At 39.7% G+C, this 16935-nt stretch overlaps 1 protein-coding gene across 2 annotated transcripts in view; it reads right to left on the bottom strand.

Annotated features, from left to right (window-relative positions):
* TP53BP1 (tumor protein p53 binding protein 1) overlaps nt 1-15345 on the bottom strand; it is a 68438-nt gene extending 53093 nt beyond the window's left edge. For both annotated transcript variants that reach the window (XM_011227436.3, XM_011227443.3), the window contains exons 1-8: nt 15197-15345; nt 14451-14635; nt 14153-14246; nt 13384-13468; nt 5349-5479; nt 3959-4117; nt 3479-3608; nt 1626-1792 (exon numbers count right to left, since the gene is read on the bottom strand). In XM_011227436.3, coding sequence (XP_011225738.1) covers nt 1626-1792; nt 3479-3608; nt 3959-4117; nt 5349-5479; nt 13384-13468; nt 14153-14246; nt 14451-14635; nt 15197-15203 — 958 coding nt within the window. In that variant the 5' untranslated portion in view covers nt 15204-15345. The remainder of the gene's footprint in view (nt 1-1625; nt 1793-3478; nt 3609-3958; nt 4118-5348; nt 5480-13383; nt 13469-14152; nt 14247-14450; nt 14636-15196) is intronic.
* Nucleotides 15346-16935: the final 1590 nt, after the last annotated feature.

Below are 16935 nucleotides of genomic sequence, written 5' to 3'. Positions count from 1 at the left end.
TCATGATCTGAGCTGAAGGCAGATGCTTAACTAACTGAAACACCCAGGCACCCCTCCTTAGTCCTTTCTATCATGATCAAAGCTTGGAGGAAAAAGGCAGAATCCTAGTACCTCTGCTTGGCTGCTCTTCTTTCTTGTGAAGCTTCTATTATAAAACAGCAAGTGAGCCTTTTATTCCAATGTCTACCTAAGGTGAAGTAAAGCTCATGCCATAATGCAGAAGGGAGAAAGTCAAAACAATGCACATAACACCTGATGATACAGGGATGGCTGGGAGGCTCAGTCAGTTAAGCAGCTGCATTTGGCTTAGGTCATGATCCCAGAGTTCTGGGATGGAGTCCAACATCGGGCTCCTTGCTCAGCGGGGAGCCTGCTTCTCCCTCTGCTTGTGTGCTCGCTCCCTCTGACAAATAAATAAAATAAATAAATAAATAAAATCTTAAAAAAAAAAATACTTGATATAAATGCAGCAATTTTCAAGATTAGAACCTGAGCCTCCTCAGAAGAGACAAAAAATACCAATGCATTAGTATAAGGATATATGAGCAGCCATTACGATTTATATTATGAAGAATCTCCTGTTAGTCCCTTCTCCTCAGCAACAGATGGGAGCATCAGCTGCATTAATCCCAAGTATAAAGGAATTTCTTCGGGCACCTGGGTGGCTCAGTTGGTTAAGTGTCTGTCTTGGGCTCAGGTAATGATCCTAGGGTCCTGGGATTGGGGCCACCTTGGGCTCCCTGCTCAGGAGGGAAGGAAGGGGTGTGTGCTTCTCCTTCTCCCTCCCTCTGCAACCCCCACCCACCCAGTTCATGCATGTGCACGTGTGCTCTCTCTCTCTCTCAAATAAATAAAATAAATAAAACTTTTTAAAAAAATAAAACAAAACAAAATAAAATAAAAGAATTTCTTAAATACAACCTTATAGCTTCAGTGAGAGACCAAGAAAGTTTTCCTGGTGACTGTTTGAATGTCTTGCACACATTCACAGCACAGTAAAGGAATATAACCTTCTCTTCTTCCCTCCTTCTAACCAACACATATTTTTCTGGTTGTTACCGAAGCTCTCTGGCTCTGTTAGGTTTCGGAATGGAGGAGTGGTGGAGGTTAATAAAATGTGAAACAAAAACCATTCCAGTCTTCTAAGTTTTATGTTCTTTCTGCTAGGCCATAACTTCCTATTTCTGATAGATGAGTAGGTAGACTGTTGCCCAGGTGATTAAGAAAACTTACACTTAATTATCATGATATTTAAGATCTGAAGATCTATGCTGACAGAAATAGCTAATCTGTCCATAATAATAAATTTACTAATTATTATTCCTCAATATCTCCATCTACAACAGAGAGAAAACTATGTTAAAATGTTAAACAGCAATCATTCCCAAAAAGCCTTAATCATTAATTTAGAATACCTCTTTACAGCTATACCAGAAACGTATTTTCCTTCCATATTACAAAAGAATACCTCTTTACAACTATACTCGAAACGTATTTTCCTTCCATATTACAAACAAGTCTACATACCTATAAAGTGCCTCCTAACTTAAAGAGTAGCCTCCGAACAGAAATAAAGTTTAGATCTTTGGAGAAGAGGAGCTACAGCAACTAATTACTCTTTGTACCTGTTTTATTGCTCTGGTCGAACAAGTCTTCCTGAGTTGACAAAACCTCAGGCTCTGGTGACTTCTGAATCTTCAGACCACCTTGCAAAAGTTCTTGAGCAGTTATTCGTTCATTTGTTTCCACAGCAGCAAGAGATACTTTGGGACTAGAAGGCATATCCTCTGACCTAGGAAATTCAAATCACAAGGAGAAAAAGTTGCTATGTTCAAATGCTTTCATCTTTGAATTAAGCTTTTTCTGTTTTGTGCTTTCCTTGAATAATTTCAAAACTTCCAGTGGCTCTAGTTTACATAAATATTTGCTGGAAGGGAAATAAGCTACTTTTTATGATACAAAGCCCTCAGCCCATTTCAAAGCCTGTCTCCCACACAGCAATACTTCTTTTCAACTTTGCTCACTGCTGTATAGCATGCTGTCCAAGATTTCTGATAAGTGATTTAAGGATTTGTTACATATACTGTTATCTAGGCGAGCATGAAGGATTCTGATCCAGACCACAACAATGCCAGTCCTAATGAGGACCTTGCACAAAAAAGAGCCTGGGGGGGGCACCTGGGTGGCACAGCGGTTAAGCGTCTGCCTTCGGCTCAGGGCGTGATCCTGGCGTTATGGGATCGACCCACGTCAGGCTCCTCTGCTGTGAGCCTGCTTCTTCCTCTCCCACTCCCCCTGCTTGTGTTCCCTCTCTCACTGGCTGTCTCTATCTCTGTCGAATAAATAAATAAAATCTTAAAAAAAAAAAAAAAAAAGAGCCTGGGTGTGAATTATCCCCTGCACTACTGTCACACACTTTATCTATTGCTGGCCTTGTCCATTTGATCTGCTCAACCTAAGCCCCAGACCAAGAATCCTTCATACCAATACTACTCATACATGTAAGACTCTCAATGCTGGCCCCTTTCCAGAGACTTGGGAGACTCACCTACTAAAGTGAAAGCATAACTAGCTAACAGAGCAACTTCCTAAAGAAAAGCCTAAAAAGTGGGCCCAAGTTAGGCTGAGTATTTTGCATTAGAAAGACAACTTCTCTTGATATTCAAATTTGTTCAGGACCTCATTCCTCACTTTTTCTACTGAAGGAAGTTACAAAACAATACTGAATGTTTATTCATCACCTCCCCCAAATTGGAAGCATCCTACTTTTCCTCTGCCATACTGAGCTGCTGACCAGAGACAATGTAGTTTAGGACACAACAATCACCATAGCAGAACAGAGGGATATGCCTAATTCCTACCAAGTTAAGGCCTAGAGCACTTGGGAAAAGAATACCTCTTTACAGCTATACCAGAAACTTTAAGATGCAGGATACCTGAGGACCCAAAGCAATCTGGGTGCTCCTCAAATATAGGAACAGATTTTCAAATATAATATTCATGTGACTTCTCATAATACTAGAGGGTAGGAAGTCCTCCCACAGAGCAGTGCCTCCGTAGACAAAGATCAGACAGGACTGACAAGCAAAGATTAAGGAGTCATGCTTATAGAGGCACCTGGCTGGCTCAGTTGGTGGAGCATGCGACTCTTGATTTTGGGGTTGTGAGTTCGAGCCCCACACGCTGGGTGTAGAGATTACTTAGAAATAAAATTCTTTAAAAAACAGAAAAAGAAAGAAAGAAAAGAGGAGTCATGCTTATAGATACAGCAGCAATAAAACGGCTCTATAATATATCTAAAGATGAGGACACAGTAAAAATTTGTAAATAATCAATGTTTCCACTGGACCACAAATATAAACATTATGGGGGGGGGGGAATTCAACAATTTCTACATATGTTTCCACCTAGCCAAGTAAAACAAGTACGACCCCACAGCAGAAACTCAAAAATACTTGCTAGAAAGATCAGGGTTTACCTTGCAGGTGGTGGATTTTGCTCTTCTACTACATGTACATCCTTACTGGGCTGTGCTGCCACAGGGACATCCTTGCTGGGCTGTTCTGCCATGGGGATATCTTCACTGGACTGTTCTTCATGCTTAATTCCTTGAAATTTAAAAAAACAGGAAGGAGACATTTAATTTTTCAATGTACTAGAAGCAGTCCCAAATGCTTTTTAAAGCCAAAGATTTTAATAAAAAAGAGAAGCCCAATTTGAAAATATATACAGGCATCATTCCAAAAAAGGAAAATAACAAGCAACCCACTTACAAAAACTCTTAATCTGCAAGCCATCAACTCACAAGTATTTCTAGACAACTCAGCAACCTTACTATATTAACTTAGATTATATTAATTTAGTAGCTATAAAATGTATCAAGGAAAAAACAACTAGTTCTAGCTTGGAAGTTAAATGTTTATAAACAATTCCAAATGCCAAAAAACATGTTTCATACCAATATTAGCATCCACATCAGACAGCCTAGTATAACTAGAGTTGGTGGTTACTGACAGTAGAGGCTCTTTCTCTACTTCATATGGCACAGTATGTTCTTCAACATCCTGGCTCTGGGACAGTTCCAGAACTCCAAAGCCCAACTGTGATGAGGCAGAATCTAGAAACAAAACCCCAAGAAATTAGGAAGCATCCCACAATATGATGCGTTGTGTAAGGTGCTGTTCCTTAGCAAAAATAAAAATAAAAAAAGGGGGTCATTTTAAGTGCTTCACACCAAAGCCCTGCCCCAAAGCTTTTCAAAGTAAAATTAAGAATAAAGGAACTAAAAGTGGGGATGCCTGGGTGGCTCAGTGGGTTAAGCATCTACCTCTTGATTTCAGTTCAGGTCATGCTTTCAGGGTAGCAAGATCAAGCCCGGCATTGTCGGACTCCGGGCTCCATGCTCAGCTGGGAGTCTGCTTGAGAATCCCTCCCTCTGCCCCTCCCCCAACAGCTGTGCTCACTCGCAATCTCTCTTTTTAAAATAAATAAATCTTTTAAAAAACACAAAACAAACAAAAAGAATGCACTAAAAGTAAAGAGCAAAAATATGTAATGAAGCAAAAAATTACATACTATAAAACCTTAGGAGCACCTAATACATAGGTAGACTATGCCTGCTTTCTGAATATACACAAAACCATACCCCACACACACAGCAATTCAGATTGCATGTCCACACCCAAAAGCATACATCCCCAAAATATCTGAAAAACAAACGTAACAAGAAGAGTCAATACGCAGAAAGGGGGCTATCCAATGAGCATCAACATCAAATTAGGTGGAGTATCTTAGACAACTGTAAATTTCTTAATGACTATTCTTTTTTTTTTTTTTAAGATTTTTATTTATTTAACAGAGAGAGATACAGCCAGAGAGAGAGGGAACACAGGCAGGGGGAGTGGGAGAGGAAGAAGCAGGCTCCCAGCAGAGGAGCCTAATGTGGGGCTCGATCCCAGGACTCTGGGATCATGCCCTGACCCAAAGGCAGACGCTTAACGACTGAGCCACCCAGGCACCCCCTTAATGACTGTACTCAATTTAACGATGAGAAATCTATAACCTCATAAAGAAAAAATTTTTTTAAGATTTTATTCATTTATTTGAGAGCGAGAGAGAGAAGGAACATGGGGAGGGGCAGAGGGAAAAGAAGCAGACTCCCCACAGACCAGGAAGACCGACATGGGACTCAATCCTGGGACTCTGGGATCATGACCTGAGCCGAAAGCAGATGCTCAACTGACTGAGCCACCCAGGCGCCCCACCAATAAAGAGAAATTTAGATATCTACATGCTTATGTTAAAGGGACTTAGAACAATCTACCGTCCAGAAAAAGGCATAAGGCTACCTTCAGCACCAAGGGAGTGTATGATAGTATCATCTCTAGTATCTTCTTCCTCTTCCTCCTCCTTCTCTTCCACATCTTCTTCCTTCTCTTCCCCCTCAGGAGGAGCAGATTCCACTGAGATTCCCAAAACACTAAATGACAGAAAGACACAATCATGTGTTTCCAGACAGGTTCAGACACTTTGCTTAAAGCACCTGTCGATATTTATTGTAACATCCCACACACCAACATCTTACGCAAATTTGAAAAAACTAGAAAGTGTGGCCCCCATTAGTGCTTCTTTCTACAAAAAGCACCTGATAGCAACTCAAAAAACATTGTGCAGAATTAAATAACACAAATACTTAACAGAAGAAAGGAACAAACATACTTAGAATTTTACCTTTCTCTGAAAAAATATAAGCAGGGAGAGAAAAATCTTACCTTGAACAGAATTACTGACAAGTGACATGATAAGATATACATTAGATGTGCACTGAAGGGACTCAAAAATACATCAACTGAACCACAGTTCACAAAAATATTTTAGTAAAAAAAAATCTTAGAGTACATATATATAGAATCAGACTGTCTGAATAAAATTCTGGTAAGAGGCCTGTATATTTAAAGGAAGTTAACATTACAGGTCAAAAAACATTATAAACAAAAGTAAAAGACAATGATTAGGAAAAAATACTGCAACAGATATTAACAGAAGAACAGTGTCCACAGCATATGAGGAATTCATATGAAGAACCCTAACATATAAATGAACAGACAACTCATAAAAAAAGAAATACAAGTATCTTTAAACATGTAGAAAAACAGAGAAACCAATTACTGCCCATTAAATTAGAAAAAAAAATTGTAAATACTATACTACTATTCAGTGCTGCCCAAACCTGAGGTGAGATAAGCATTATCATATACTATTTATGACACTAAACCATTTAGTTTGCTATAAATTAATAGAACGTTTCTGGAGAACAATTTGGAAAGATGTTTCTAAAAAAAAAAGCTCCAAGAAATGTTTATAATCCAATAATTTCAAGAAATAATTTGAAAGGGAAGAACCTATGCCCTTTCCTTCCCAAGAACTTATTTCTCAATGTTTACTGTAATTAAGAAAGAGCTATAAGACCATTAGGGAAATAATTTCCTAATCCATAAAATTATATATTATGCAGCTATTAAAAATGTTTGAAAAAAACAAATACGATGTGTAAAAAACCTGGACTGAATCCTGGATAGCTAAATAGATAATATATTTGAGACAATGTTTATTATTAAATATATTTTTGATACAACTGTGAAAATCTGAATAGGAACTATTTTACTAGGTATTATGGAATTAATATTTTCTTACATGTGATACTGGTATTATGATTATATAGGATAATGTATTATTCTTAGGGGATGAATGCTAAAGTACTTAAGGGTAACTATGATGTCTGCAACTTAGTTTCAAATGATTCAGCCCCCCAAAACATGTATTTTATATATGTATATTTATATATGTGTGTATACACATACACAGAACAAATGCATAAGAGCCTTTCATCTTTTCTGTGGGTTTAAACTTTTAAAATAAAAAACTTGGGGAAAATGTTAAGAGTTTTAAGTGCCATGGGAAAAATTCTGTGTTGTTCAGCGAAAAGGTCAGCAAACACGAACTTTTACTTTAAACATGTCAACTATCTATCAATTGCACACACACAAAAAAAGGAAAATATGCCAAAATGTTTACAGCAATTAGCCTCTGGGTGGCAGAATTATAGGTAACATTTTTCGCTTCCTTGAAACTGTCTACACATTTAATGTTCCATACAAAGAAGACTAAGCATAATGATAATGAGCATAAAGAGGTGAAAACATACATTTGCAAAGTTGGGGATCATGATCCAAGGAAAAGGGACTAAGTAAAGACTTCCACAAAAATAAAATAGAATATTACCTATAACCAGAAAGACCAGTTACATAACCTTGGGAAATACACGGAAAGAAAGTCCAAGAGCAAACATGACAAAATGCAGAGGAGCAATGAAACACAACACAAACCACATACTGTGCCTCTTTCTCAGTCTCCTTCGGTGGTTTTGCTTTATGTCCCTCCCTAACCTCTAAATGCTGGTAGGTTCAGTGAGTCCTTGGAGCTCTTCTCCACCTTTACTCACCTCCTTAATGATCTTATCCAGAATCCGCTTTGAATATCATCCACCTACTTATGACTCTATAATTTAAACCTCCAGGTAGTTAGACCTTCCCCCCCCGAGCTCCATCCAGATTTTCTGGTAATTGCCTCCAACTGTCCGATGAAAAGGCAGCTCAACTTTAGTACATCTAAACCTGACCTACTCTTGCAGTCTTGTTCATCTTCTCTAGCAGGAACTCCATTCTTCTAGCGAAACCAAAAACATGGTATCATTGTTACCTCCCTTTCTCTTATACTCCAATCAAAAAACCCAGAATCTCACTACTCCTCACCCACTTACTCTGATCTAGCCACAGGCATATGTTGCCTAAATTATTTCAGGGGGCACCTGGGTGGCACAGCTGGTCGAGTGTCTGACTCTTGGTTTCAGCTTAGGTCATGATCACAGGGTCGTGGGGCCAAGCCCCGCGCCAGGGTCCATGTTCAGCGCGGAGTCTGCTTGGGGTTCTCTCCCCCTCTCCCCCTCCCACTCATGTGCACACACACTCTCACTCTCTAAAATAAATAAATAAGGGGCGCCTGGGTGGCACAGTGGTTAGGTGTCTGCCTTCGGCTCAGGGCATGATCCCGGCGTTACGGGATCGAGCCCCACATCAGGCTCCTCCGCTATGAGCCTGCTTCTTTCTCTCCCGCTCCCCCTGCTTGTGTTCCCTCTCTCGCTGGCTGTCTCTATCTCTGTCCAATAAATAATAAATAAAATCTTTAAAAAAATAAAATAAAATAAATAAATAAATCTTAAATAAATAAATACAGTAGTCTCCTAGTTGGTCTTCCCGCCTCTATCCTTGCTTCCCCTTCAGTCTATTCTCCTCTTTAATTTTATTTAAATAGCTTCTTTTAATTTTTTTCTCCAGGTTCAACAAGGCATAATCAACAAATAAAAACTGTACACTCTTCAGTCTAAATCCAGCAGCCAGTGTGATCCTGTTAAAATCTTAAATCAGGTCATGTCATTCCTCTATTCAAAACCCTTAAATGCCTTCCTCTCACTAAGAGTAAGAGCTGAATTCCTTACACTGCCCTGTAAGGCCTTACATATTCTGGTTCCCCCTTTACTTCTTTGACCTCTTCTCCCACTTCTCTCCATCACTCTGTTCCAGCCATGCTAACCTCTTTGCCATTTCTCAAATATTCCAGGCACACTCCTACCTCAGGATCTTTGCACTTACTGTTCTTTATGCATGGATTGCACTTATCCCAGATAACAGCAGACATCACTTAACTTTTAATCAAATGTCACATCAGTGAAGCATTTCCCAAGTCACTTATCTAAACTCCTTTGACATTTCCTATCCCCTTCTCTGCTATATTCTTCTCTTCAGCTTTTATCAGTGTCTAACACTATTTACTTATTTATCATGCATTGCTATATCTCATACAAGAATGTAAGCTATATTAAGGTCTATGATTTTTATTTCTTCTGATCCTTTTCATCTTCAAAATTCAACAGTGCTTGGCATAACAGGAAGCACCCAATAAATATTTGTAGAATGATTAGATGAATCTGAAAAGGCCTGAAATAAACCAGATTACAGACAAAAAAAAAAAAAATAGTACTGATGTTAAATTTTTTTCCACTGTCTAAAGCTGATGGAAAAGAAAACAAAGGTTTAAATACATTATTTAGAAATACAAAAGCAGCCAATAAAAGAACAAAAATAATTATTACCAAAAATTGGGAGTGTTTTGAGGTAAATCCTCATCTTTCATTATGGAATACAATTGTCTTAATTTGATAAAACAAGAAATGGCAGTATAATGGTGTTAGCTTTATAAAACCACTGAGTGCTAAGAAGATAACTTCTCAAAGTTAAAACACACTTAAACCGTTGCCTCTGTGAAAGGAGACCAAAGGTGGAAAAGGACACTGCTTTTCATTATAAGCTCTTTTTTACTCTATTTTTTTATTTTTATTTTATTTAAGTAGGCTCCACACCCAGCATGGGGCCCAACAGGGGGCTTGAACTCATGACCCTGAGATCCTAAGATGGAGACCTGAGCTGAAAGCAAGGTCAGACACTTAACCGACTGAGCTACCCACATGCCCCATAAGCTCTTTTTTAAATAAACTAAGTATTTATATTGCTCTTAAAAATATTTGACCAGTCTCATCAAAATTAAAAACCTGTTCCGTGGAAAACCCTCTGAAGAGGATGAAAAGACAAGCTATCAAGTGAGAGAAAGTATTTGCAAACCACATATCCTACGAAGGGCTATAACTAGAATATATAAAGAACTCTCAAAACACAATTTTTAAAAATCCAATTAGAAAATGGACAGAACACATGAACAGACATTTCCTTCAAAAGGATGGCAAATAAGCACACGAAAAGATGTTCAACATTATTTGCCACTAGGGAAATGCAAATTAAAACAAGATTATCAATATACACTTATCAGAATGGCCATAATAAAAAATAGTGAGACCACCAAATGCTGGTGAGAATGGAGAGAGACGAGATCTCTTATACTGCTAGTGAAACTACTAAATGATACAGCCACTCTAGAATATAGTTTGGCAGTTTCTTAAACTAAACATGCAACCGCCCACCTGGCCATTTATCCCAGATATTAAGACTTATGCTCACACAAAAACTAACACACAAATGTTCAGAGCAACTTTATTTGTAATAGCCAAAAACCAGATCAACCCAGATTTGCTTCAACAGGTAAATGGTTAAACTGTGGTATATCCGATACCATGGAACACTACTCAGCAGTAAAAAGGAATGAACCACTGATACATGCAACAATTTGGACAGAGCTCCCAGGAGTTATGCGGATTGAAAAAAGCCTATCCCAAAAGGTTACATAATGTATGATCCCATTTATATAACATTTTGAAATGACAAAATATCACGGGGCGCCTGGGTGGCACAGCGGTTAAGCGTCTGCCTTCAGTTCAGGGTGTGATCCCGGCGTTATGGGATCGAGTCCCACATCAGGCTCCTCTACTATGAGCCTGCTTCTTCCTCTCCCACTCCCCTTACTTGTGTTCCCTCTCTCGCTGGCTGTCTCTATCTCTGTCAAATAAAAATGAAATCTTTAAAAAAAAAAAAAAAAAAAGAAATGACAAAATATCACAAATGAAGAATTAGTGATCACCAGGGGTTCACTGATGGTTATTAAAAGGATAGCACCAGGGATCCTTGTAGTGCTGGAACCATTCAGTATGTTGACCATAGTGGTAGGCAGATACACAAGTAACTAGGCTTTACAAAAATTCACACACACGAATACAAGTAAAACTATGGAAACCCGAATACATACAGTGGATTTTATCAATGTCGATATCTTGGTTATGATTTTATACCATTGTTTTGCAAAACATTACTATTTGGGAAACTGGGCAAAGTTTACGAAGGATCTCTAAGTATTGTTTCTTAAAACTGTATGTAGCGGCGCCTCGGTGGCACAGCGGTTAAGCGTCTGCCTTCAGCTCAGGGCGTGATCCCGGCGTTATGGGATCGAGCCCCACATCAGGCTCTTCCGCTATGAGCCTGCTTCTTCCTCTCCCACTCCCCCTGCTTGTGTTCCCTCTCTCCCTTGCTGTCTCTCTGTCAAATAAATAAATAAAATCTTTAAAAAAAAAAAAAAAACGCATGTAAATCTATAATCATCTCGATTTTTTTAAATGTTTAACAGAGAGGGGCACCTGGCTGGCTCAGTCCAGGGAGCATGCGACTCTTGATCTTGGGGTTGTGAGTTCGAGCCCCATGTTGGGTGTAGCGATTACTTAAAAATAAAATATTTTAAAAAATAAAATAAGATGCTTAACAGGGAAATAAAACAATCTATAGTTCTTTAGTATATTTCAGGATGCTCCGTGTTTAGGACCATCAGCTTACATCAATCTAACACTAGATATGAGAGGAAGATTTTGGAGCTTTATGTAGAAAAGTTCACACACAGCTTTTTTCAAAATACTTGCATTAACGAATTAAGACAACATTTAAAAAAATCAAAATACACGTGTTCTGAAGAGGCTCCAATCTCTTGAAATCAACTCCAAATCCTTTCTAGACTCATGGCCTTTGCACTTACAATTCCCTCTGTCTGGAAAGCTCCTCCTCCCACATGCCACACTTCTCTCCAGACCCTCAACTACGGCTAACAAATTCATATTTACAGTTTAGATCACAGTCCTTAGAGAAGCTTACCCCTATCACATAGATTGGTTATATATTATATTTTTCCTCCATCTTTGCAATTATTGCAATTGTAACTGCATTGCTACTTATGTAATGATTAACATCTGTCTCCCTATTAAATTATAAGCTCCATGATGGCAAAGCACCTTTAAAACACCTGCCACAGTGCTGCACATTTATTGAATGTAAGCATTCAAGGTGTTTTTTGGTTTTGGTTTTTTGTTTTTTTTTAGAAAAAGGGCAACGCATTGATACAAAAAGGAAAGTAGCAGCATGGGATCTCTCTAACAGCACTGCTTCATTTACAGTAAGGGGTATGCTGTCCCCACTGGTTCAAACCAAGGGGCCACAAAAACATAAGCAAAGCACATGTTCCTAAAGAAGTACCATAAACTTAAATGCCTACAGAAAGCAAAACAAGGTAACACAAATGAGTGAAGTGGCTAAGAAGAAAAGGAAAAGCACTACAATAAATGATGAATACTTGGCTTCAGTGTCCATGCAAAATAGTGAATTACAGGGACTATGACAGACCATTAACACTCAAGCCTATCTAAGCAGAGGTTAGCTTCTACTCACAGCTCCAGCCAATTGTTAGCAATAATACAACAGTTGTATTACCTCTGGACTAGTAATACCAGCTGAAAATCCAAGTTTTATGTAAAATTTCCCCATTTTAAAATTCTACCAATTAACTTAAATATATTTTACGACCATGTATGGGCCAAACAGAATCCAACTGCAGGCCAAAATAAGCCCACCGATTTGTAGTTTGTTCTATAGTATCCAACTGATAATTTCAGAGAAAAAAAATTTATGTGCAGAGTATTAAACAGAATGCAAAAAAAAAAGGACTTTTTTTTTTTTTTTTTAGATAAAACCATACTCTTTCACCATCTCAACGTAACATTCTCCTGACTGCTCCCTTTTCTAGTCTGCCATCACAAGGCCGCTGAAGTTGTCTAAGTTCTCTTTTGATCTTAAATTTAAGGCAGAAGACTAAGCAGCAGTGAATAGTAAAAAAGAAAGAGAAGGGACTTGAGTCAGGAGGGTTCAAAGCTCAACTGTCACTTACAAGCAATGTACACTACATCAAGTCATTTAAGTTCACCCATCAGTTTTTCCCCTCTGTGTAATAGAAATATTATAATGTTTTCCCAGTACAGCTGCTTTAAGGATGAAATTAAATGGGACTATATATCAAACATCCCACCTAGTGCCTAACAGAGGATAAACTCAATAAACGGACAATGTAAAACTACACATAAAGTAAAAATTCAACACTATTTAGGGTATGAATTAAACATTCCGGGTCTAAAACTGGTAAGGTAATTTAGTTGGTAGGTAGACAGCACGCCTAACAGTTTTGATAATATATATCTAAATATTTTTTGATGATTTTTTTCCTACTAATTAAGTCATATCTATGCTAAGAATAAAGAATGCTTATTTTGTTTTACCGGCACAAGATAGATCACAATTTGAATAACACAGGTGTAAAAAACATTAATACCTTCACAAAAGAGATTCTAGCTATCAGTACTAATGTACTAGTTAATACAGTCCTCAAATCCCACTTTCTAATTCACAAAAATAAGATTAATCCTTTTATCCTTGGGATGAGGCAATAGGCACAAATAAAAGAATTGATCCATTAATAAATTCAAATAAATTCCTGCCAACACTAGTATACCTGCTTGTCCTGTTTGGCTGAGGTAACTGTTCAATGACCTGACTTATGGAACTACACGTGTCCAAATGAGAAGAATCCATAGGTTCTGAAAAAAAATAACTGTATATTAGTATAAAAGGCATTTACCACCAAACTTCAATACAAGTTCAGAAATGTAAACAATACCAATCTAATTAGCTACATTAAAAAATCAACTTTTGGGGCGCCTGGGTGGCACAGCGGTTAAAGCGTCTGCCTTCGGCTCAGGGCGTGGTCCCGGCGTTATGGGATCGAGCCCCACGTCAGGCTCCTCTGCTGTGAGCCTGCTTCTTCCTCTCCCATTCCCCCTGCTTGTGTTCCCTCTCTCGCTGGCTGTCTCTGTCTCTGTTGAATGGATAAATAAAATCTTTTTAAAAAAAAAAAAAAAATCAACTTTTGGGGCGCCTGGGTGGCGCAGTCGTTAAGCGTCTGCCTTTGGCTCAGGGCGTGATCCTGGCATTATGGGATCGAGCCCCCACATCAGGCTCCTCCGCTATGAGCCTGCTTCTTCCTCTCCCACTCCCCCCGCTTGTGTTCCCTCTCTCACTGGCTGTCTATCTCTGTCAAATAAATAAATAAAATCTTAAAAAAAAAAAAAAAGTTTAAAAAAAAAATCAACTTTTGAGTGCCTACTATGCACCAGACACTGTGCTAAACCTCCTCATGTACATTCACCACAACCACGTTTAGATCCACCCAGCTCCAATAAGGGCACTCTTGCAAAAAGGACTAATAGCTTTAAACACCTCACCTGCAGCTTTGTTTTCTTTCAGATGCTCATTGAACCCACTATTACTATCTCCTTGTTCTTCTCCAGCTGTTTGTTCAGGATTGGACACAACATCCTAGAAAATATACATACTTAATATCCCCACTATATATGAAATAATCCAAAATGAGGCATACTTTTTGTGCATGTGTTGATTTCATTTTTCCAACCAATTTTAATCCAAAGGATAGTGATCTCTAAGTACTTATGTTTGCTGATTGGTCTTGATTAGATGAAAAATAGTTTTTCCTTAATCATTTCCAAACAAGGTATCACTCACCAACACAGGGTTCTCTTTGTGTGTCTGCAGATTAGGAAGGTGCCGGGATATCATACTGAAGTGAGAACCAGAATCATCTTCTAGAACCTGGCTTTCAGGCTGAGAATCTTCAATTATCAGGCAAGGAGTGTCTTGCTGAGAGAAATCTGAATCCAACTGACTTCCAGTAGGGTCCATCTGCTCCCCTGGAATGGAATAACAAAAGATCAGTTCGGTGTAACCTACTAGCCTTCCTCACGCAGTTTGAGCTTAAATAACGCGGCGGAAGTGCAAGAGCTAGGAAAGGGGACCAATTAGATTATATTTATAATCGCTGCAAGCACTTTCCTATCATACCTCCCAAGGCCTGATTTCCTCATTATTTACTATCAGCCTGCCAATCCTTCTCTCCTTCTTCTTTTCCATCACCTTCCCTGTAGACACCCTTTCCTCTCCTTCCTAACCTCTTCTCTCCCCGCCTCTTTTTCCATCCCCCACAACTCTTCCTACTGCTGGCGCCTCTATGTCCCCCCAAAAGGCTGCTTTGTAATCTCGGTTCGCCAGAACACCCACAGCCCCTCACATTTCCTCAAGACCACCCAGCCTTCCCAGCTACTGCTTCCCCACCCCCTCCTCAGGGCCCTCCAACCCTTTCCCCGTCACCGCCGCCATGCTTGCCACCCCGCCCCCTCCGGTCAGCCATCCCTTCAGACCCGAAACCCAAGCCTTCAGAGCTGACCGCACCCCCACATGTCTACAAACAGTACCAGGCATCCCGCCGGGAGATCACTCGCGCTGGAGCTAGAGGTCCCTGCACGCTCCCCAGCTCCCTCCAGCTCGAGCCCCAGGTCGCCGCTGTAGCCACCGCCGCCGCCGGCCGCGGACTCCCCCTTTTCCCGTCGCGTCACGCAGTATCGGCTCGCCCATTCGCTGCTGCTGCCCGCCACTCAAGAAACCCTGTGGGTGATTGGTGGCTGAGGCAGAGTGCCCCGCCCCACGTAAGAAAAAGGAACACCGCGGCGTGTTTCCATGGCAGCATGGACGTTGCAGGCCCTCCCCCTAGTACAGCCAGAGAATGACAGTATCCTTGAACTGAAGGGACCTTGAGAGGGCGTGAAATATATTCCCCTGCCTCTAGGACAATTATTTGTACCACTACTCAGACGTAAGAGAAAAGACCTGTTTTCTATCGTTCCTGCACCTTGAGGCCCCTTCTCTCACCCTCTTCCATAGAAAAGGAGAGGGTTTCCCCGCTTTCTAATGAAATGTTGAAGAGGATCTAGGATGCCTAATACTTCAGAGCTGTTGAAACTGAAGAAAGGGAGGATGCTTTGGGTTTTACCTGTGTCCATCAGGATCTCTTTACGTGGGCCTCTAACTGAATTCAAGAGCCCCATATTACGTTTCCACCAGTTTGGGGTTGGTTTGTTTTGTTTTGTTTTTTTCTTTATGTTGTCTGAGGGCCCAGTAAAGGTCCCCCCCCCCATTGCCATTTCCAGTCTGGAACACAGTTAGAGCTTCACATTTGTTTATCATTGTCCTATCTTTTATATGAACTTGGAGACCAAGGAGACGATAGCCCCAGACATTTTTTGCTCTTCCTGTTGAGAGAATTGAGCCCAGTGATTCTCAGCCGCGGTGAAGAAAACAGCTGCCACCCCTTTAACTAGATGACCTCAAAGATCCCTCCAAACCTTAAGAGTCTGTTAACCCAGTTATGGTGCTAGGGTCTTACAGAGGGTGTGGCAGCTGTGACTTGTATTAATGAACTAGACACCATGAGGAATATGTGTTTTGTTTTATTTAAGTGGTGGTTGGATCTGGAATGGAATTCTAGCCAGAGCAGCTGTCAATAGGGAAAGCACCTAACACTGCCAAGCGTATACATAGTAGGCATTCGATAGGGGGTAGTTTTTTCTCTCTATCCCAGGATCAGAATGACTTAGGTACAGCCCAACCATGATCCTCCAATCCTGTAAATGCCCAATTTAGCACTTGATATAGACTAAGAGGAAGTGGAGCTTCCTATAAACCAGTCTTCTCCCTGCTGTTATAAATTACAGTGATCACATTTTTTAAGCCAACAAGCAAAGCATGTCATGTGAGTATACTTAACTTATGGAAACAAAAGGACAGAATGTTTGAAATGAAACTGTCCTCAAAAATCTAGCATCTATTGTTCCTGTAACTAGGATATAATTAGGGTCCCCGGAATGTTTCACTAGTGGAACAACAATGCAACAGAACACACAGAGACACATTCCACTTCTTAATCTTGAAACCATTTATAATTGACTTCTTCTTTCCTCCACTCCTAATGTTGCAGAAGACCAGTGACCAAATAAATTTAATTCTGAAAGGACCAGGGCAGGTCAATACTAACAACACTAGGTAGACAAAGTGAATTCATCTGTTCATTTGTGAGGGCTCAATCAACCAGTTCCTTTTGTGGGCAAATCTTAACCTCGATTACCATAAAAATACCCTAAAAGTCACTATATTTTTG

The sequence above is a fragment of the Ailuropoda melanoleuca genome, chromosome 5 (genome assembly GCF_002007445.2).
Source record: "Ailuropoda melanoleuca isolate Jingjing chromosome 5, ASM200744v2, whole genome shotgun sequence".
In the NCBI taxonomy this organism is placed as follows: Eukaryota; Metazoa; Chordata; class Mammalia; order Carnivora; family Ursidae; genus Ailuropoda; species Ailuropoda melanoleuca.
This window is presented reverse-complemented; position numbering and strand designations above follow the sequence as displayed.